Consider the following 21466-nt stretch of genomic DNA (forward strand, 5'->3'; position numbering starts at 1 on the left):
CAGAATATATATCCCCCCCCCCCTCACCACCACCTCATGTTAACGACAGCGTCAGGCTCAGCTGTTGTACAGTTTCTCCCTACCGACCATCCGACGCACAGACAGCAGCCAAAAAGCGAGAGAAAACTAGTTAACTATCACCTTGTTTGTGTTTTAAGTATAAAGTGTGTGTGCTTTCTCCAAAAACTCCCCCCACCACCACCACCTCTCCTCCTCCTACCATGTACTGCATCTAATTGGAAACACTTCTGAGATCCAGCAGCTTGTGCGTAAACTGGCCAGCTTTTTTTTTTGCGTGATCAAGTTAAGTTTATCCAAATCTGCAAACAAACAAAAAACATTCATTCATTTTTTTTTTTTTTGCAACGCAGGCTGACAAACCTAAAAACAACAACCAATGCACCGACACCCAGCATGCACTTCATCACCATCACGGACAGGTTGGTACAATCTTTTTTTCTTGCTGTCATGTACTAAATGACCATGCACTGTGCCCTCCGCACCGCACCGATGCCAATATTGTGCTGTGCACTGCCGCTGGGAACCCAAGTCAGTACATTTCCGTCCTCTATCGAAATGCAAACCAAATGCAAACTCGTGCTAAATCAGCTGGATGTTCGCAAACGCGCACGGCACGAGCTTACCTTGTGGACGTAATCTCTCTCTCTCTCTCTGCCGGATCGATAATTTCTTCTTTACACCGTTAACTCTCCGCCATCTTCGGCACTGTTTGTTTAAATGGGAAACACTCCCGAAAGCCCAAGAAGCCAGTTCTGTAAGTTGAGGCGTCGCGGGGGCTTCTGGGTAACGGAGTTCGTTCGAACGGAGCGCCGCGCTTCGAGGCCGCGTCGTCAAACCCGGATACGGACTACAGGCAGACTCCACCACCGCAGGCGGGGTGGGGGGGGAGGTAGGATGGGAGGGGGGCAGGCACTGTCTGTCTAGCAGCCTACAGACGGATGTCAGCGACGGCAGCAGAGAGAGATGCAACGGTGTGTGTGTGTATGTTCAGTTAAACTCCACGAAAAGCAGACAGACTTGTTTTTTTTATTTGACTGCGTCCGGAGGCTAGAACAGCCACTGTTTTCCAGACTTTGTGCCAGAAGAAAATTTCGTTTGGCTGCAGGGGGAGAGGGTGACACAGAAAGTAGACGGCTGTAAACTTGAGAGCAAAAATAGGACGCGGAGGTCTTAATCCTTGTCTGATAATGATGAGTTGGTCCATTTGGGTAAATAAAAGTCTCATTTATGTGCCAGGAGCGTCTACTTTATTAGAAGCTGGGATTAGTTTGGACACTTTAAAGGCAGTCGCTCCCAATATCTTTCCTAAAAGGAGCCCTTTTTCATTTATTGAACAAGACTAATGACCCCTTGCCTAAAGTGACATATGTTATGGACATTTCTTATTATATTAATACAAAACAACTGTATAAATTGCACTAATTGGTGTAAAATTAGGGATTTTAATGAATTCTGAGCAGAATATTTAATGTGAGCGTCACAGAAAAGTTTTCCTGATATTTTTTGTAACTTTTTTATACAATTATTTGTCCGTATTATAACTTATTTTTCATTTAGGCTATCATACATATGCAATAGGCCTTTTTCTGGACAAATGTTGTGTTTTCTTTTCCCTGACACTATAATTGTATTAGCTTTTTAGTTGTTTTAACTGCTCTCTAATGCAGTACGAGGCTGTTTAGTAGACAGCGGAGGCTCTGTGAATATAGCTTGTGTTCAGGTCTTCACTGTGCCTTTATCCTGTAAGATTTTCTTTAAGGTTTATATCTTAATAATCTAAACATTTAGTTTTCTTTAGTAATATGTGTAAAATACTATATGTTATCAGGTACTATATTATAAAATATCTTACAGATCATCAAATATTTATGTCAAGGTGAGAAATGTGGTAATTTTTTGGTCTTTGTGTAACACAGATCTAAGAATACCATTAAAATTACATCTATTCATTCACACTGTAGATACTTTGAATAAGATGACTGAAAAGAGTCTTAAAAGTAAGTACAATACATCATAATAGAGATGTTATTTCTTTGTATACTAAAATCAAGATGTCAGGGACATTTTCATAGTATAATGTGTATCAGTATCTGTTACAGATACAAAAAAAGAGCTGTTTTCTATCAAAACTCTGGTTTTCCCTTCCTCACAAAACAGGCAAATGCTAAAATGTCACTTCACATCCTGCAGCCTTTTTACAGGAGCCAGCCTTATGTGAACTGGGTTTGTTTCACTAGAGGGAATGAGGCTCCTTCAGGCTGCCTATCTCTTATAGATGAGGCCCATATGTGGGCTCCGTATGCGAGCTGGCAAGGTCAGCGTGGAGCAGTGACGCTGGAGCCGGGTGGCCTATGAACTGGGACACGTCGGCACAGCGCCCCGACTGCTGCCAAGATATACAAGGCAGGGACAGATAGCACCAAAATCCGTCACTATGGTGATGCCAGGCGGAAAAGAGCACAGATACATGGATAGATACAAAAACACACACACACACGCACAGAGTGAGTAGTATTGTAGTGTAGTGTCAATGACAGTGGGAATGAAAGAAGACGAGAACAGGAAGGTGAGAGAGAAGTGAGACAAGATGATGAGATAGTGGAGTTTAGTTTAAGGCACTTTAAGAAGACGCAGAGACAAGATCACAGATATTGATAAATGGAGCCTATTGCCAGAAGAGAGGGGTTGCTGGGATAAACCTATAGGTGTTAAAGAAACAGAAAGTATAAAAAGGGGAGAGAAGAAGCGAGTGCAGAGTTGACAGTGTGATGGAGGAGGAGAGGAAGTGTTGTAGCTCGAAGGAACATAGAGGGAGTGAAAATAAGGTACTACACCAGTTTCACTGAGACAGTGAGGGAGGGCATGCAAGAAGGATAAAAGTATAAGACACTACGGAGAGTAAGAACATTTTGAAATAGGGTTGTGGAGAAGGTTTTAAAGCAATTAGCCTCGTGGGTCAGGCATAATTCATCAGGAAAAACTGAAAGAACAGCTAAGGAGAAGAAATGTGATTAGAATATAACTCAGCAGCGAGGGATGGAAAAGTGTGAATGTTCTTGGAAAGCAAAAAGTGACATTATAAAGATCTGTAGAATTTAATTTCAGCCGCCTACTAATTCTGAAAAGATGTCAAGACCATTTAAAAGAGCATAATCTGAACAGTTTTATCAAAGTTTATCGCTTTTTGTGCATTTCATACAAACTGCTCATTTCACAAAAATGCTACACTGTACCCCTGTAATACACACAAACGCTCAGAGACACACATACACATACAGGGACAAGTCTGAGCCAAAGGATTTAGAGACGTTTTAAGCCTCCTTTAAGAGAAATTAGAGCACATTTGAGGTCCACTGGCAGGCTGTAGTGAACCAATAACTGCCATGGAAAGAGCTAAATGCAGGTAAAAGGTTGTCAAGAAAGAAGAGAAACTGTTAATGATAGTTTTGAGCATCTAATTCTGGAAACAGACCGGATGAACCGTTTTCAAGCAGGAAAAAATTGTGGCCTGGTCACAAACTATCTTGTATTACAGCTAAATAGTGCAATAAATATGTGTCTGATAACATTTGAGTCGAGGAATAGGCAACGCAGTAAGAGTCTGGCATTTAGAGCTGAGTTTCATGAGGTCGAGTCGTGTTTATACAGGTACAGATGTGGCGAATGGGCCGTCAACTCGCTGCTTTGTAACCATTATGCACCATCACTGCATGGCCTGATCTCCTCCTCTCCATAGAAAATGATTTTTTGACATGCGTCCTCACATCCGGTCTGTGAGCTGCTATACGTTTACGTTATATGACTGCACACAGTATGCTGACCATCAGGATCAACTGTACTTTTTTATACCGACCATCTATGTTGTGTATATCTTGTATTTGTGAGTTCGAGTTTGTGTGGTGGGAAGCTGTAACAGTCAAGTCACATATAATGTCTGACCCCAACACCACAAAATATACAGTATACCACAGAGTATATTTACTAAATACATGGCTATCATTAAAAAGTAACGTTAATGACATCATCAGGGAATATCTGACATCCTTGGAGTTTCTCTTTAAAACCCCCAGAAAACCCTGTTTTTATTGAGAATCTAGTGCTTTAACTTCGTCACGGTGCTGCAGGGATGTAGAAGTGTACTCCAGGGTGTGTCAGTACACCGTGACATCACCGACCACACCTGATTGGAGGGTGTGTTGAAAGAGACTGTTCAGTTACTCTTTAAGGCTCGATATAAATAAGTCACGGAGATATTAAATGACCATTTAATGACTAAAATTATAATATTCCAGATACAGAAATCGTTATTTTATTCTACATGAAACGGAAAGCAGAGTGAGGTTTGCATCCACATATTTCTGTGTTTCCTGGAGAAACAAGCAGCTAGATAGGCTCTTAACGTCACGGTAGCCAATAGCGGTGAATGTGGGTGACGTCCCCCAACCATATCATGCAGCTGTAGCGGCCCTATTAGCTAAATCTGCTGGAAAATATTTTCCCCATAAAATATGATCCAGTTTCACCCAAATCAGTTATAAAGTTGTGTTTTTGTACAGTAATCAGTGAGGCCTGGCCCCCATTAGTTGCTTGCTAGCTAACTAATGAATCTTTGCTCTGTGTCGCTAAAAGTTGAAGATTGATTGACGGGTTGGTGATATTGGTTGAAATTGGTTGGTTCACGTAAGCATGCATCACATTTTCTTTTACAAGAACATTTTTTTTTGGCATAAATTGTTAATTATGTGCACAATATAACCTGGGAAAGGCATTTTTCATTTAATCTCAACTTTAATGTCTTGAATTTGTTAAAGCACCATAACAGTGTTGCAGTCTTTGCATATTTTAGCTAATCTACTAAAAAAGCACAAGTTGATTTTCAGTCCATATTAAATGAGAGGAAACTAATGGCTGCTGGAAACATTCAGAATTATAAAGCATTACCCTGTGATTTGGACAATGGTTGGCAGTAATGTAAAGTATGTCTATAATAATTGGCCTAAAGCAGGCATAACCACTGGCAAGTTATTCTTGGGACTGCCAGGATAACTGGAGTTTGATTCTTAAAAACATGAGACTTAGCTTACTTTCACGAAAATAATTATTACATGAACGACAAAGCTGTAATTGGATTATTATTGGAAGTCAGAATCGTTCCAGACTTTTGCTTGCAAATAATTTCATTTAAATATATTCTCTGGAATTATGAATAGCTTTTGAGACTATCTGCAAGCATGATTTTTAAGTGCCTATGCTGCTATTGCATTTTGGAAACACTTTTAATTCATTATGCCTGTTCCTGATAGAGTGAAACAGTGGAGAATTGTTTTTCTATAGCCAGCTGGCTTCTGGATGCAGTCCCACAATATTTAAAACCACATTATTATGCTACTTATTGTCCATCATTTGGAAAATTCCACAGTGTTGCCCGAGGCTAAGAAAACGGAAATGGCAGAAAATGAAATGTAATGTGAAGAAACACATGCGAGTACACACCCAAAAGAATCACTTGTACTATAGTAGCACCTCAGCATTGAGGTACAAAGATACAATAAAGCATACTTACTGCTTAATATCAATCCATTAGATGGTTACAGCGTGAACAGAAGATCATGCTTTATTTACCAGCATACAGTTTATTGTTGAGACAGTCAGTGAGAATTTAGGGGACTGCAGAGAGAGTTGTGGGAAGGTGAGAGGAACAGGGAAGCTGTTTAAAATTCCAAACAGGTAGGGACGAGGCTTCAGGAGGGTAGTGGAACAGCTACGAGCACGCACACACACGTGTGTGAGCGCACACATGCACACAGATGTGAGACATGGAGAAAGAAAAGAGGCAACCCATATGTAGAAAATGCTGCCACATTTGTATGTAGAGCTAAAATGATTAGTCGATTGATCTGTTTGTTCATTCGTCAATTTGATCGACAGGAGATGTATCAGCAACTACTTTGTGTAATTGATTAATCGTTCAGTAATTATTCAAACAAAAATTTATTATTTGGGGATTTTGGGCTGTATTGCTATCTGCCAACATCACCTTGGGCATCTTTCATTAAGTGTCTTTCATTTTATTTTATAGTTTTGAGAAAATAATTGGTAGATAATATTTAAAGGTCCAGTGTGGAACATTTAGGAGGATCTATTGTCAGAAATTTAATATAATATTCATAGGCATGTTTTTATTAGTGTATAATCACCTGAAAATAAGAATTGTTGTGTTTTCGTTACCTTGGAATGAGACATTTTTATCTGCAGTGGGAGCAGGTCGACTTCCATGGAGGCCGCCAAGTTTCTACGGTAGTCCAGAACAGACAAACCAAACACTGGCTCTAGATAGGGCCTTTACGCATTTTGTGGCCACCATAGCCTCTCCTACACGTTTGGAAGGCTGAGCTGTATTCAGATATTTGCAATCTGCAACCTACCACTAGATGAATGATGATGAATATATACACTACGAATAATGACCAGGTGAATACATTCACTGTACACCTTCAGGTTTAATCTTTGCCTATGATATTCTTTACATAATACTAAAAAATAGAAAAACAGGATTCTTATTTTCAGGAGATTATACACCTATGAACCTATGAATATTATATTTAATTTCTGCGATAGATCCTCCAAAACGTTACACATGGGACCTTTAAGAGGTTAACTCGACCATGTAGATGAAGTATGAAGTTGGCCTGTTTGCATTCACATGGACATAATGTATTTGATTGCTTTCAGAAGGAAGGGAAATTACACAGAAATAATCAAGAAAAGAAACTGGTCACAAATAAAGCAGGAAAGATAAAGGTGGAGCTGTGTGAAACAATTAGGTGGTCATGTATTTATGAATTCACCATATGGTTCAGTCCCATTTAGCCAGTAGGCCTAGTTTCTGCCTCCCATCATCCAATGTAAAATCAATACACCATGATTGAACGGTTAAAGCAAAAAACAGGGGCAGTTGTAGAATCACTGACTCAAAAGCCTCGATGGATGATGCATTTGCGGTTTGGAAAAACAAAAACCCACAAAGGCGGCGGAATAAGCGAGAGAGGAAGGTGGGAGCGTGGCTTTTTTTTTGCGCTTACACCGTGGAAGAGTGCACGAACCAAGTGTTACCGAGAGAGTTCAGGCAATGGAGAAACAGATGAGACTGTATAAACACACGTGACCCCGCTAGTGCTGTCAGCTGTCCCAGTTGCGGCTGGGCCGTGTGTGTGTGTGTGTGTGTGTGTGTGTGTGTGTGTGTGGGGGGGGGGGGCATGCACATATGTGTAGGTGTGTAAAGTTTCATGTTCCAGATGCACAGCTTGTTGTCGCACAGCTGCATGCACACACACACACACACACACAGAGAAAGCATTCCACACAGTCTGGAGCACGTGCATACATCATATTCATAATCCCTCTACATATTTGTTGATTTCTATGTTGCTCAATGCGAACGCTTGAGGCCAAACGTGCTGACTCCATAACTGAGGTCTTCACTTGCTCTATTAATTCACACTGCTACGTGTTTTGGTGTGGTCAAACAGTCAGAGGCAGGCAAGGACTGACCACAAATAGCACAGCTCTTAAAATACATAATGATCATATGTAGGGCAGTTTGTTAATTTCAAAACTATTGAGGGGGCACAGAATGAGTTCAAGCTGTAATCAATCTAGATTGGAGAGCACGCAGGGACAAATCTGGAAGCGTGAAACAAGTCTTAAGCACAGAATCCTGATTTCATGTGCACTCGGTTCAACATGTGCTCTCATAATTTCCACCAGCAGTTTTGGCAGAGTCTCTGCATTTAGGAACTTGAGAAAAAGGCTTGATAAGGAAACAATTTCTGGTAAAGCTTTCCAGTTAGAGAGCTCGTTAGCCCTGTTAGCTTTGACTGTTTATTCAAAAGACATGTTAGTACCATTGACTCCTATCTCATAACTGTCAAACCATTCCTGTTTTGTGGAGCAGTCTATACTCCTTAAGGAAGGGTAAATAATGCTGGATGGTTCACAATCACAGCTAATTAGCTTCCTCCATTGGACCGCTCAAACGTCAGCAGCGTCAAGACATGAAGAGTTGCACTGATAGCGGCAGTTCTAGCGTCAAGAATTGATTTCACTGCTTAATTTAACTTAGTTTTAAATGCTGGTGTGACTGGGCCTTTGGGCTCTTGACAAATCCATTAGATTTCACTTGCTTGCAAGGGACACTCACTTCCAAAACTGAAAGTGTGCAACAGGATACGAAGCAAACTAAGTCCCGCTTCTTCATTTCTTGACACAGTGTTTCTCTCACAGGATCAAAACATCTATTATTCTCAACTCTGCCTCTGCTTACTCTCAGAACTTGTTCTGTGCTTATAAATCTGTCCTTGTGCTTACTCAAATCTTGACGACTGATTTCCATTTAAATTTGATCTATGCCCTTTCAATTGTTTTGCTATTAATTAACTTCCACACATAAGCAGTAATGTTTAGCCTCAGAGCCATTTTAATTTCTTTTGTCTGCTATTATTTCTCCTCCTCTCCCTCCATTTCGAATCAAGAAGTCGTTTTGCTAAGCTACTACTAAATAAGATTTGTTCCTAAAATGACTTGCATTCACACACAAACATACATATGCACACACCAAATGGCAGAAAGCTGGATAATGAATAAGGTGGAGAGAAAAGCCATTTATTGAGGGATGATGCTGGATGAAAATATACAACCTAACATCTTTTTTCCCCTCCCATCCTGTCATTTAGTCTCTCTCATTTATCTTTCTGTTGTCTATAGCCTCTTTACCTCACCTTTCCTCCCTTTATGTGTGCCATTTAGGAGCATTTGCTGGCACTGATGGACACTGATAAGACACTACTCTCCTCTTTACAACACACTACTCTCTTCCCTCCATTATTCTTACTGTAAATCACAGCACTCTGCGCGACATTGCTCTCCGTCTGTCTGTTTCTCTTCCTCTCGCTTCCTTTACCATTTTGTCTTCACTCCCGTCTGCTTTTCATTCCCGTGCCTCTGATCCCTCCAGATGTTTCCACCCCTTCCACACTCTCCTTCATTGGTCTACACCTGCTCTATCGCTCACCTCAAGCCCTCCCCTCTCGTCTGCTCGCTCACAAATAGCCGTGAGGTCATGAACGTCTTAGATCTCCACCATGCTTCATGGATCACTGCAAGTAAACCTGGCTGGGAGAGCAGCTGCTGCCCAATTTGCTCATTTAAGACAATCAATGAAAATAACACTGAGGGACTACAATACGTCCAAGAGATTAAGCAGACACACAAACACAAAGGCACACACACACACACACACACACACACACACACACACACACACACACACATGCTCCAGTCCTGCTAATTGTTGGCTATTAGTCTGCAAGTCTGGGATTGCATGTCTTATTAAATACAGAATTTCAAATGAGCTTCGTTAAATAAGAAAGTACTCCCCTTTTAATGAAGCTAATTTATATGGAAATTACACATAATACTGACGATTCAGTGAGAGATTTATCCTCATTGGATGAAGGGGAGGAATTAAAGAAAAAAAAAGAGGGGGATAGTGATTCCCCCCCCCCCTTTGCCTTAGCAAGGTCCCTGCTGTTGGACTCTTTCTGCAAGTTTGCTTTTGAAGCACACCCTCAGCGGGTTCAGGCCATGTATGTTTGGGTTGTGGATACAGCCATCAGTGTGTGTGTGTGTGTGTGTGTGTGATGGAGAGCGAGTGTGTGAACTCCTGTCCTTGTGCTGACCCTGCAGAGCTCCAGCCTGCCTCCCTGGTTCCCACTGATCCATCATGCTGTCTGATTGCCAGGAGAAAACCCATTACTCTGAAACAACACAACACATTAGCAGTGAGCTGCAGGTGTCTCTTCTCTGTGTTGTGCTCATTCCTCACCATCCGTGGATGCAGATGTCATGTTTACAGTGCCCCGCCAGTCAAATTGCAGAACAGTGGAGCTGAGGCGGAGGTCTCCCACCTGAAATATACTCTCATATTTGGATAAACCCATCAATTGCTTCATTTTGTTGGTTGACTGCACATTAAAGTCTGTTTAAGAGTGTTGAGCTGCATACTGTGTGATGAGACAATGTTTCTATCTTTCTCACTCTGACTAGTGATTTATTAATGCAGGTCTGTATGCAGCTATGCCCCTGCAGACTGCTTCTGTCCCTCAGGCAAAAAGCTCACAGTTGCCCCCTGGTGGTAATTAAGCAAGAAGTAAGATTTGGCCAATATTTCCTCAAGTCTCCTGACACCATCCCCAAAAGGGATAAATGATTTTTCAATTTTTTAAATCAAGTAGGTCTCCAAATATGTCCTTAAGTTAAATAGGTGGAAGGATGTAATGAGCAGGAGGCAAGAGAGGGAAGCCTAAAAAAACCCAAGATTTTGTGTGTATCCCTGCTTTATGAATGGCATTTTCACTGCTGGTTCACCCCAGTGGGTAATTATCTACATCCCTCATAATTTAATGTTTTTTTGTGGGTGTTTCCATGGAGACAGTTATACTACTCAACCTGTGGGCAGCATGTAAACAAATAAAATATATATATACATGTTCAACAAGTTTGTGTAATGAATAAAAGCTTTATTCAAACATGAAATAAAAAAATAGTGACAAAAAAAAAAATGATCAGAACTCACAAGAATTTGCATAAATATATACCATCAGAGCAGTTCAGAGACAACATATTTGAAAAGGAAATATATCGCAACATCTATAAACAAGCAGCAAAATAAAAACAAATCAAGGACAATGCAGAATTAATTAATAGAATACAACACACGTGTGTGTCTCTGCTGTGCAGGTCTTTTTTTTTTTTTTTTAAAGTGATCTCATGGTCAAATGCATTAATGATTGTTGCCACCTAGAGGTTGCTCATACAGTTGAATCATTGCAGCCTTTTTTTTTTTTTTTTTTAAGTTTTCAACAATTACAAAATCACACAGTTTTTAAAATTGAGCAACGGCAATTTGTAAAACCCTTGAGCATCAATGCAGAAACAGCCCAAGTGAGCAGTGTTATGGTGCTCTGACATAATGCATATTATGCAAAAAAAAAAAAGTGCATTCCTGTGGGATTATACAGGCTATTGTGTCTCGAAGCGAGGGGACCGTGAACTATGGAGCAGCTCGTGTTTCAGAGCCTAAACGTCTGCTGATTGTTGTACAGTGTGACATCTGATGAGCAAGAAAAGCTTACAGATGGTTTCACTCTGCAAAATGTAGTTTGTTGGTTCTACCTCCGGCCCTGTAATCACAAATACTGAGAAACACCTGCAGAACTGGAACAAATAAAACACTATACTGACCGTTTGCTCTTCTGATTATATATTTAAACTGATGTGACAATGACTAGTGTCCGTATGATGGTGTATTTCACTATCATAAAACATGTAGTTGTGATAGCTGCAGCGTACGCCTGCAGTAGTGTTAACTGAGCACTGTTATACAATTTAGTTCACGTTGCTCTAATAAGGCCATGAAGTTAAATAAACCATTAGGCTAAGTACATTTTTACTCTCATACCACAATGTATATCCACGCTAACAGTTCAGCAAGCTTCATTCTTATATAAAAAACAATTCATATCAATATGGATGCAAAACAAATATTCACACGTGTGTACTGAACAACAGTGAATTTCAACAGTTTCCCCTCTATAAAAATAGCTTAAAAATCTGACACATATTTTAGTACAGTGTAGGGTTAGGTCAGTTTTTTTTTTCTCTTTTACATCTGAGACAGTTTAATAACAGGCTGGTACATAAGTCCTCTGCTCCTCCTTCCCTCCTATGACACTGCCATACACAGACATAGGGCTTTAAAACACCACCAAAGTCCCAATAAGGAGCGCTAAAGGGAGCAAAAAATGAATGGCATCTTCATCTCCTCACTGCTCTAAAAGACTCCAAACTCCAACTGTCTGCCGACAGGTAGTACAGTCACGTCTGTACTGGGCTTCGCATGCACAGTGGTTTAGTAGTAGAGCAGGGCTTGGTCCATGAGAGGAAAGAGTATGGCCAACAGTACAATGCGTGTGCTCCATAGCAATGTCAGGATCATTGAAAAGGTGAAGCAGGAAGGACGAAACATGCCACATTTGGCAAACAAAAAAAATCACAGAATCTCTCTCACACAGGAAAGGGTATCTGAGGGGCAGAGACATTGAACACATAAGCATTTAGTAACCTATAGATCATACACCTATCCACAGCTCAGTGTTTTACACACAGGTGCGTGTCGGGCACTGAGACGGGCCCAACCGAAGTGAACTAAAAGACAGAGTAAGTGAAATACAACAAACAGGGCAGGAGTCAATGAACAGATTGTCACATTTCATGCTCTGCACGCAGGCAATATTATTATTTTTTTTAACGAGACAAGCAATAAACATCGTTGTCATCACCATCATCATCATCATTCACGCCCAGTTAATTCACATACACAGTAGGCGAAACAATACTGTACACACACACACACACACACACACACATACACACGTGTAAGTGTACAGGCATACAAACACATCCCCGAACAAACACACCTCCCATTGGGATGTAACTTAAAGTGTAAGTGGTGAATAGCTTGTCCCCTGATACCCAAGAATAAAAAAAGCGAAAACAGAGAAGGCAAACAGAACGCAACACAAGAAGAACGAGTGATAAGAACCACTGACATTATAAGGACACTTGAAGAAAGATTGTATTGTTTGGATTAACTAAACGCAGTTGCTATGTACCGCTGTGTTTGCTGGTTATAGCTTTTCAAAGCATATAAAATAATAACTATTTGTAGTATATGGCAAAAATAAATAACTCAAACTTCTTGCAGCAGTTGTAAAAAGGCCACTGAATGCTTGTGTGTTTGTGTATTGTATATATGTGTGTGTGTGTGTGTGTGTGAGTGAGAGAGAGAGATGCAAACTCAACAGCACAGGTAGGATCTAGCCATAAAGTCTTTAGCCTTAAACCATCATGCATTGATATTACCATATAAAAGACTGAATCGCAGCCTCAAACACAGTTTCTTGCTCAAGTTTCCGATCATGCCATTATAAAAAGATTTAACTGTATGCATACAGTACAGCATTACAGGTTACAGTACAGCTTCCTCTTGGTAAGTCACCTAACCTGGATGAGCCCCTGTGACAGGGTGAAGCCGATTACCAGGCTAGTGATAAAAGCAAACAGAAATACAAAAAGTGCCTCAATCCTGTAACATGTCGGATTTCAAAGGCAGAGGCTGTCAAATAATGGCAGTAAATGATCAAGGAGTTAAGCACACGCTTCAGTTTTCTGGCTGCAGCCATGCCAAATACCTAAATAGCACAAATATTAATTAATGATCTTTTCCTGACAACAGCAGAATATAGGAGTGCTGTCCTGCAGAGCAAGAAAGGCTTTATTTTGGGACTTGAGCCAGTGGCCTGTTTTGTGAGTGTAACTGAATAAGGCCCAAACTTAAAATAACACACTGTACAGTTAATCTGCACTTTATGTTAAGTTGCCCTGAAGTCAGAATTTGCTTGTTAAGGTACTGTGATGTTAACTGATGTCAAATTACTGAAGAGCAACCCAGTTTAAAGTACCCGGCGAGTGATCGTAGCTTTACACAAAAGGACACTTTGAAAAGCTAAATCTATCCTGTTAAAGCATCAAAACCAGCACTGTCCTGCCAACGTCCCATCTGCAGAGAACCCAAATTAATAATAAACACTTCTAGCAGACAGTAACACTGAACTTTTTCAAAAAGGAGTATCAACCCCCAAAGGGACAGCTATGTAAGGTTTCTTAGTGCGCTTAAACATTTGTTTTGGAGAACAGTAGACAAAATTTGAAGTTGTGTAAAGACATAATGTCACATTGTCAGAACTCCCTCACTTAGTTTGTTTCCCCACTTCTTCCATCTCTATGAAGCTTTGGCTTTTCTTGCCCGTGGTGATGTTTTATCCTCAGACTTCACAACCCCATTGGAAGCACCTCCTGACAAAGACAGGTGAATAGAAACATTACTGATGAAAGCGATTACACACACACACACACACTAATTAACAATACTGAAAAAGAATCTGAAACACTAAGAGTGTGACACACACACACACACACACACACACACACACACACACACACACACACACACACACACACACACACACACACACACACACACACACACACACACACACACACACACACACACACACACACACACACACACACACACACACACACACACACACACAGAAAAAGAATCTGAAACACTAAGAGTGTGAGACATAAACTAAAACACAGGGTTCCATTATGTCTGTCTGGGTGTCTGACTAGATGCTGAGGTTCTTGAATACTCACCCCTTGTGGGCTCCCTTTTGTGAGGCTTACTCTTTGGGCTGACCATCTTCTTCTTTGAGGCCTGGTTCTGGCTGTGCTCCCTCCACTTTTTCAACTGAAAGTTAATGAATTTCCACATCATCCAGGCCTGTGTCAGGCAGATGGCTGCCAGACAAGTCATCCTGAGGGGTGGGGAGGACACATTTTAAGAACTAAAAAGTTAAAGTGATTCAACTTGTGCAGAGGAAAGCAAAACTTTGGCTATTTCGTTTGTTTTTATGTTTAATGCCACATGTAAATTAGCTAGATAAGAGACAAAAAGGGCTCTTGCTGTTAATTGTCATTTGGACTTGCCTTATAGTGAGCACATTGAAGTTGCCTTCTGCTAGGGAGAAGCCCTGGTTTTCTGTACGGGGCAGTCCAAAGCCAAACGTCAGAACTGAGAGTGTGAGTGTGAGGAGGCGGGCAATGACAAAAAGCAGCGCCCACAGAGTAAAACTACAAAAAGAAAACAGACATTGCACCAGGTTGTTCAGATCAGATCAGGAACACACTACCGCCCACCAAACACTAATTAGAAAAATGGCAACTTGTTTGTTCCATGAATGAAAGCAATACCCTTTCTGCTTGTTCTCATCACTGAAGTAGAAGAGGCGTGAAGCGTGGAACAGGAGCTCCACCAGGTAGTGAGGGACCAGCAACACCAGGCCCAGTCGGTGGAGGCTGAACATGATGGGACATAGAGAGAGACGGATGGCAACACAGAATTAACTTAAAGAAAAAGTCCTCTTAATGAACATTGCGGTGAAACAGGAGTTGCAACATTTCCATATCAGTTCCTCATATTAAAGTTTTTCAGGTACTATCACATCCCCTTACAAACAAACCTCCCATTGCAGCATGGGATGTCACTTATAGTGGTGAATAGCTTGTCTCCTGATACCCAAGGGGAAAAAAAAGCAAACAGAACGAGTGATACACACCGCTGACATTAGAAGGACACTTGAAGAAAGATTGTATTGTTTGGATTAACTAAACGCAGTTGCTATGTACCGCTGTGTTTGCTGGTTATAGCTTTTCAAAGCTCTCTGTAGTATATGGCGAGAATAAATCAATAACTCTTGCAGCAGTTGTAAAAAAGGCCACTGAACTCTTGTGTGTGTGAGAGATGCAAACTCAACAGCAGGTAGGTACTAGCCATAAAGTCTTTAGCCTTAAACCATCAGGCATTGACATTACCATTACACAGACTTAACTGAGGACGACTCAGTACGTGGAGAAAGAAAAACTCCCCCTCGTAGAATATGGCTTTCATATCAGTTTTTTTTTTTTTAGATCAATGGTCTTTGAAAAACACGTGGGCCTCACAGATCAAAACACAGTATCAATTCCCTGTATAAAGGAAAAGTCAGCTGACCTGGGTTAGAGGTTAGAAGAGAACTGAAAAATTCTCCTCAAAGTCCATCACTCAAAGAAGAAAACAAAGCAATTACCAAATCATAAACTCGAAAATAATGTGTAGTAGCTTAGCATCAGGTACGCCGTCTGATTGTTAATTTGATAATTAATGTGAGGCACTGGTTTGAAACACTACTTATCAGGATACATTATATCTTCATGAGCAATACACCTATAGTATACGTCTTCTTCACAGGATAAGCTGAGAAAATGAAACATTTCACTCACTTTAAGACATAGGCACCAGTGATGTGGACAACATAAAGGCAAATGTAGTAGAGCTGGCGGGGGATGTCCTCCTGTAGAAATAAAACAAAGGGCGGGAGAGAGTTTGTATTAGTAACAGCAGCGGCCGCTCCATAGCAGCAACATCAATTCTATCCAAGTGACAAAACATTTCTTCACACAGGCTCTGAGCATTTTTAACTTTGGACATGAAGTAGCAGAGTGTACTGTAGATTTTACTGTATAGAAAAACATTCTTGGGAAGCAATTGCTTTAAAGTCTGCAGCCTTTAAAAAACACAGCCAGGACTCATTACCCACGTTCTAGCTTTGACGCTATGGTACATTTTCTGTGCACATTAAGCCTCAACATCCACTTGGCTCCAATTAACTCTACAAAAATGGTATATATATGCACAGAATACCAACAAAATAGCTACACAGACATGCATTATCCAATAAATCTAGTAGAAAAAAGAGCCAATAATAAGTCAACATGTCTCATTGCTTGTGTAGGTGCAACAGAGGTGCGATTGTTTAATGTATTCCTAGCCCCTATGTGCACATCTGCACAGTCCTCAGCTGATTCCTCGTGGAAACACATAAAAATGCCAGGAGGGATCAGCATTGGTTGGAGGGATATTCACCGACTGTATGTATAAACTATTGTAGTCATCATAGGTTACTGCACACTCAAAAACTTTGATAACTAGTGAAATTAATTGTATCTTAGTCTGATGTGTTACTGTTGACCCACTCAAACTCAAGTTTTTCACCACTTCTCATTTATTAAGAGGTTATATGGTTAATGTGGTCGTAAAACTCAATATTTTTCTTTCACTTGAGCCAATGTACCACCTCACATGTGCAACGCAAGGCCATCAACTTACAGAAAGAAGTTGCTGCTCTGCTAACCTACGGGAAACATACAAAAACCTGCAGCATTTTACATCAGTGTACCTCATTTGAAAATAAATACATAAAAATGACCCTCACCTTCCGTACTTTTTGAAAGTACAGCTCAGGAAGTGCATGGAGCCAATAGGCAATTTGGCAAATGTAGAAGAACTTGACCTGAAAACTAGACAGAGGACAGGTTGTGCAGAAGTAAGAACCCATGTGTTACTTGGGCATGGACAGAAGTTACATCATATGGTGGACTGTATTCTATTTAAAATACATGCACAAGTCAAACCAGTAAGTAAATCGGAAGGAGGCTGATCTAGACTACATGATCCCCCATTGATCTATGACACAGGATCTTAAACTCTGATAAAAGATGATAAGATGGATCCCAACAATTGTACCATATAATTTAAAAGAAGGACTAAACAATAGTAAATCTCCAAATACTGAATGCAAATACTTCCCTACTTCTCATTACCAGTAATCATTAAATTGTAAAATATGACCTTATGATGTGTAGGAGTCTATAGATCTTTACTTACACCATGTGAGTGTGTGGGTAACCCTCCCATAAGAAAGTTGGATTTGTTGCGAAGTCCTCCTGTCAGAAAGAAAAGAGACATACGCATAAGATAAAGCCTAATGCCATCTGGGACAGTGTGTTTCTGTGACTCTCTAACCCTCGTACCGCTGTCAGGATGCTGCAGCCCCAGATGAAGGAGAATAGGTAGAACGCAGCGAGCTGTCCAGACTCATTGAACTTGCTGTGTTTGGTTTTTGACAGGTGCAACCTCCTGTTCATTTTCTGAAATCAAACAAAACATTACATAAGGTGAACACATTAATATATTAAATGTTGATGTAGGGGGGATATTTAGTTCCTTCTTTTTTTTTTTTTTTTTAATTATACAAGCGTGTATATGTTTTTACTCACATCTCATTACAAAACTAAGATATCTGTAGATTCATTTATGGAGGAACGAGAGGTTGAAGGACCAGTGTGTAAGATTTTAGTGGCATCTAGCGGTGAAGTTGCAGATTGCAAGCAACTGAACACCACTCGCGTCAGTATTTGATGAACCCAGGAATGAGAACAGGTGGTGTGTACGAGAGACTACGGTGGCTGCCCTATCTACAGCCAGTGGTTAGTTTGTCCATTCTGGGCTACTACAGAAACAAAACAGCGGCCTCCAGAAGAGGACCCACTGCCTCTGTAGATAAAAACATCTCATTCTAAGGTAACAAAAACACAATGATTCCTCTATTCAGGTGATTGTACACAAATGAAAACATACCTATATGAATATTATATTCTCTGTCTGCCATTAGATCCTCCTAAATGTTACACACTGGACCTTTAAGTACATAAAAAATACCTGTCGCTGAGATGAAATTGTCATAGCTCTAACAAACAAGAGTAGCTGTGAACATTTTCCTTCTTGCACATGTGTTTTAAATAGGAGTCCTTTGACCTTGAAGGATAGGATTCACATTTTTCTAAGTCTGTCTTCAGTCTGGGCAGCTAAGCAAGTAGAGTAGGTAATCTATTAATCACAAGGTTGGTGGTTCGATCACCCACTCCACATTGTCAAAGTGTCCCTGAGCGAGACACTAAACCTCACTGAGGATGTTGTCCTCTATCTCTCAAACCGTAAGTGTTTCAGGAAGTTATGCTGGCCTGTTTTATTGTTCACACCAGACAATTGTTTTAAGACAGACATTAAAAGGTAGGATCTTATTCTTCAGGAGAGACAGTTTTCTGGTGGTCGTCCACAAAAAGGATTTTTTATTTTTGGAATAAAAATATATAAAAATATTTTTCTAATGATAGCCCACTGGGAAATGACATCAAAGACAAAAGATGCCAGGAGAAACATGAGCACTGCTTCAGTCATTGTGCGTTAGTGCACATAATGCAGCTGGAAGGATTGGACCTGATTACCTACAAATGGCTCTCCAAAAAGTATTCAAGGACCAGAACAGAGCCGAACACACACAATAGGCGTTATTTGATAAAAAAAAACTAGATGACTGCAGTGAGCACTCAGGCTCCTGCGTCCGTCGCACCCAAAAGATCAAAATAATAAGTCACTTTGGTAAAAACAACAAACAATGTGAGCCGATATTTGATGGCTGCTGAGTTTGGATATTGGATGAACTCACGTCGAGAATATATTCTTGTATCAAGGCATGAAGGATGACCGCGATGAGCAGGTAGAAAAACACCGTGGCCACATCTTTAGGACCGTACTGGTAGAGGTTCACCGGCTCACTCTTCTCATCTGCAGAAAAACAAGAAAACCTTAAAATCCTTTACAATTGAGGCGGAATACACGACCAATAAAAAACATTGCAGATGCAGGAAAATGCTGAACACTGAAATGACGCTATAAACTTCAGCTTACCAAGAACCTGTGTGACGTTGTACTGGACCGTGATGAACATGATGGCAAACTTTGCTGTGACCTGGAACACAAAGAAGAAGAAAAACAAACAGGATTAACTGAATGATGCAGGAGTCAGAGGAAAAGGTTTGTCACTGACCGCTGACATATTTCACACAAAAAAGCAGCAAAGTGTTGTCATAAAAAGTGAGTTTAATCCTCGTGGATTGTCCCACGTCAGTGAACCTTACTCTCTTTCTCGACAGGTGGAAACAGAGCGTCTTAATCTACGTTCAATCTTTTAGTATCAACCTGTAAAACGACTGTGAAAGAAATCAGACTGCTGTGTCACTGCAGGATCCTGAATCCACTGATTCCCATAACTAGGGTCTAGGGACCTCCAAGTTGGGGAGGGGGGGGACTGCCTGGAGGGACTCTCAGGGGGGGTTTTCTAGCAAAAATGAGTCCTATTTCAAGTTCACTACCACTGCTACAATGACCCTCATTGTGTCAGGATGAACTGTATCATTGGGCAGCACTTTCTCCTTGCGTGAAGGCGTTGATCTTTCTTTTTCCAAGCTACATCTTCCACAGGTTTAGGCGGATTAAGGCAAAGATCTTATCATTTTCCAACAGCATTTAGAGTCTGGTTGGCTGGGTGTTTGGGTGGGGACAGGTTAGTATCTTGTTTCATTCAGACGTGGCTTGATAACAAGCCAGCTCTGACGAACCAGTGATCAAAAGGTGTAGCATGCAGACACTTTCAAGCCTCCTCTAACCTGCTACCCAAGGCCAGATACATGTATTGTTTTGGTTTTTTTTTTTTTTTTTTTTAAGCTATGAAGGCAACGGATTAGCCGACTGGTTTTCAAATAAAATGACCTGTGTTAGCTGTGCCAGTGGGCCTCCTCGCCATCTTCTTTGGCAATCAGTGAGACACATGAGAAGGGAAGGAGAAAGACACTCTAGCGCCCTGCCCCTGGAGTCGCTGCTGTCATGTCAGCTAACGATAGTTAGCAAAGCAGCTAACATCACTCGGCTAACAGCTCCTGGTGCTTTTTTTTTTTTTCCCCCTCTCTCTCTCCACTCACACAGTACCTCGAACATCAGGCCGAGGAGGATAATCATGGCCAAGCACGAAACCATATCGGCGTGATTCTGGATCACAAACTCGTGGCTCAGCACCGGTGGGCTCTTGTTCTTCTTGCGGAAACCCATGGCTCCCCGACACGGCTCTCTCTCTCTCTCTCTCTCTCTCTCTCTCTCTCTCTCTCTCACTCTCTCTCTCTCTCCGGCTCCGGGCTGCCGTCACTGAAGTGGTGCTAAGTTGGAGGCTACAGCTTTCCCTGCCCTCTCTCTCTCTCTCTTTCTCCACACACACTCACACACTCCTCCACCTCCTCCACCTCCTCTCCGATGCACGGCTGCTGTGTGCTGGCCTGCACGTCTCAGCTGATGGGTGTCTGCTCTGCTCGGGGCTGCTCGCTCCACTGAGGTCCGTAAGCTCGTGGGTTTTAAAAACAGTCATGAGAAAAAAAAAAAAAAAAACCCAAAACACTACGGCAACAACACCCACTTCTTTTTTCTTTTTTTTTTTTTTTTTTTTTGTGTTACCGTGCCTGGTTAAAGTCAGATGACGGGGCCCTCCCACTTCAAAACCCCATTCATGAACCGCCCAGTGTCATTGACGTAGAAGGAGAACCCAGGCCCCACCGTGGGCGATCGCTCCCCCCCACCGTGGAAGACCCGCCCTACTTTGCCTCTGATTGGCTTAGCCTGACATTCTGATCCCGAATCGAACCAATCGCACGCCTCATGCCCACACCCAACCAATCACAGCCAATGAAGGCTACGTGTACTAGCCAATCAGAGGCGGAGGAGGGCGGGTTATGATTTTTTTTCCCCCGTGGTGCCTTCACGTACTCCTCGTTTTGCTGAGAAGAAAATAAAAACTGTAGATATAATATTATATATAATATATAATTATATATATATAATAGTTTGAGTGATGCAACATTGTTTGCAGGTTTGAGGAGAAACAGATTAAATAAGGATGAATGAGGATACAAAAAAAGATCAGATTACAGTTATATTTACTAAAAAAAAAGAGGATTATTTAGCAGGATTATAGTTTTAAAAGACATCCTTTCTTTA

At 41.1% G+C, this 21466-nt stretch overlaps 2 protein-coding genes and 1 long non-coding RNA gene across 4 annotated transcripts in view; 1 reads left to right on the plus strand and 2 right to left on the minus strand.

Moving 5' to 3' along the window:
- LOC127376766 (nuclear receptor coactivator 3) overlaps positions 1 to 781 on the minus strand; it is a 65439-nt gene extending 64658 nt beyond the window's left edge. The window contains exon 1 of the mRNA XM_051423973.1: positions 645 to 781. The gene's annotated coding sequence lies outside the window, so the exon portion shown is untranslated. The remainder of the gene's footprint in view (positions 1 to 644) is intronic.
- Positions 53 to 10640, plus strand: LOC127376795 (uncharacterized). The gene is made up of 3 exons (XR_007887566.1): positions 53 to 265; positions 372 to 440; positions 9766 to 10640. It is a non-coding gene; the product is annotated as an uncharacterized LOC127376795 (long non-coding RNA).
- zgc:113278 (Translocating chain-associated membrane protein 1-like 1-like) lies at positions 10578 to 20973 on the minus strand. Of its 2 annotated transcripts, none has more exons than XM_051424039.1 (11): positions 20698 to 20973; positions 19334 to 19394; positions 19092 to 19210; positions 17617 to 17733; positions 17471 to 17529; positions 17019 to 17103; positions 16027 to 16097; positions 14959 to 15063; positions 14702 to 14838; positions 14362 to 14529; positions 10578 to 13995 (listed from the first exon to the last, which is right to left on the minus strand). In XM_051424039.1, exons 2-11 carry the CDS (start codon positions 19371 to 19373, stop codon positions 13922 to 13924), a joined length of 975 nt encoding a protein of 324 aa, XP_051279999.1. In that variant the 5' UTR covers positions 19374 to 19394; positions 20698 to 20973; the 3' UTR covers positions 10578 to 13921. The 2 variants fall into 2 exon arrangements, with proteins under 2 accessions (XP_051279999.1, XP_051279998.1); XM_051424038.1 differs by lacking the exon at positions 20698 to 20973 and adding an exon at positions 20411 to 20691.
- Between the last annotated feature and the right edge of the window lie 493 nt (positions 20974 to 21466).

Source organism: Dicentrarchus labrax, unplaced genomic scaffold (assembly GCF_905237075.1).
Source record: "Dicentrarchus labrax unplaced genomic scaffold, dlabrax2021, whole genome shotgun sequence".
Classification (NCBI taxonomy): domain Eukaryota; kingdom Metazoa; phylum Chordata; class Actinopteri; family Moronidae; genus Dicentrarchus; species Dicentrarchus labrax.

Excerpts from the sequence above, each read along its gene's own strand:
- zgc:113278 (XM_051424038.1), bottom strand. The coding sequence starts at position 20,530 with ATGGGTTTCCGCAAGAAGAACAAGAGCCCACCGGTGCTGAGCCACGAG. Across the intron at positions 19,211-19,333 it reads CAACGTCACACAGGTTCTTG|ATGAGAAGAGTGAGCCGGTG; the intron begins GTAAGCTGAAGT and ends GTTTTTCTGCAG. Across the intron at positions 17,734-19,091 it reads TACAAGAATATATTCTCGAC|AAAATGAACAGGAGGTTGCA; the intron begins GTGAGTTCATCC and ends GTTTGATTTCAG.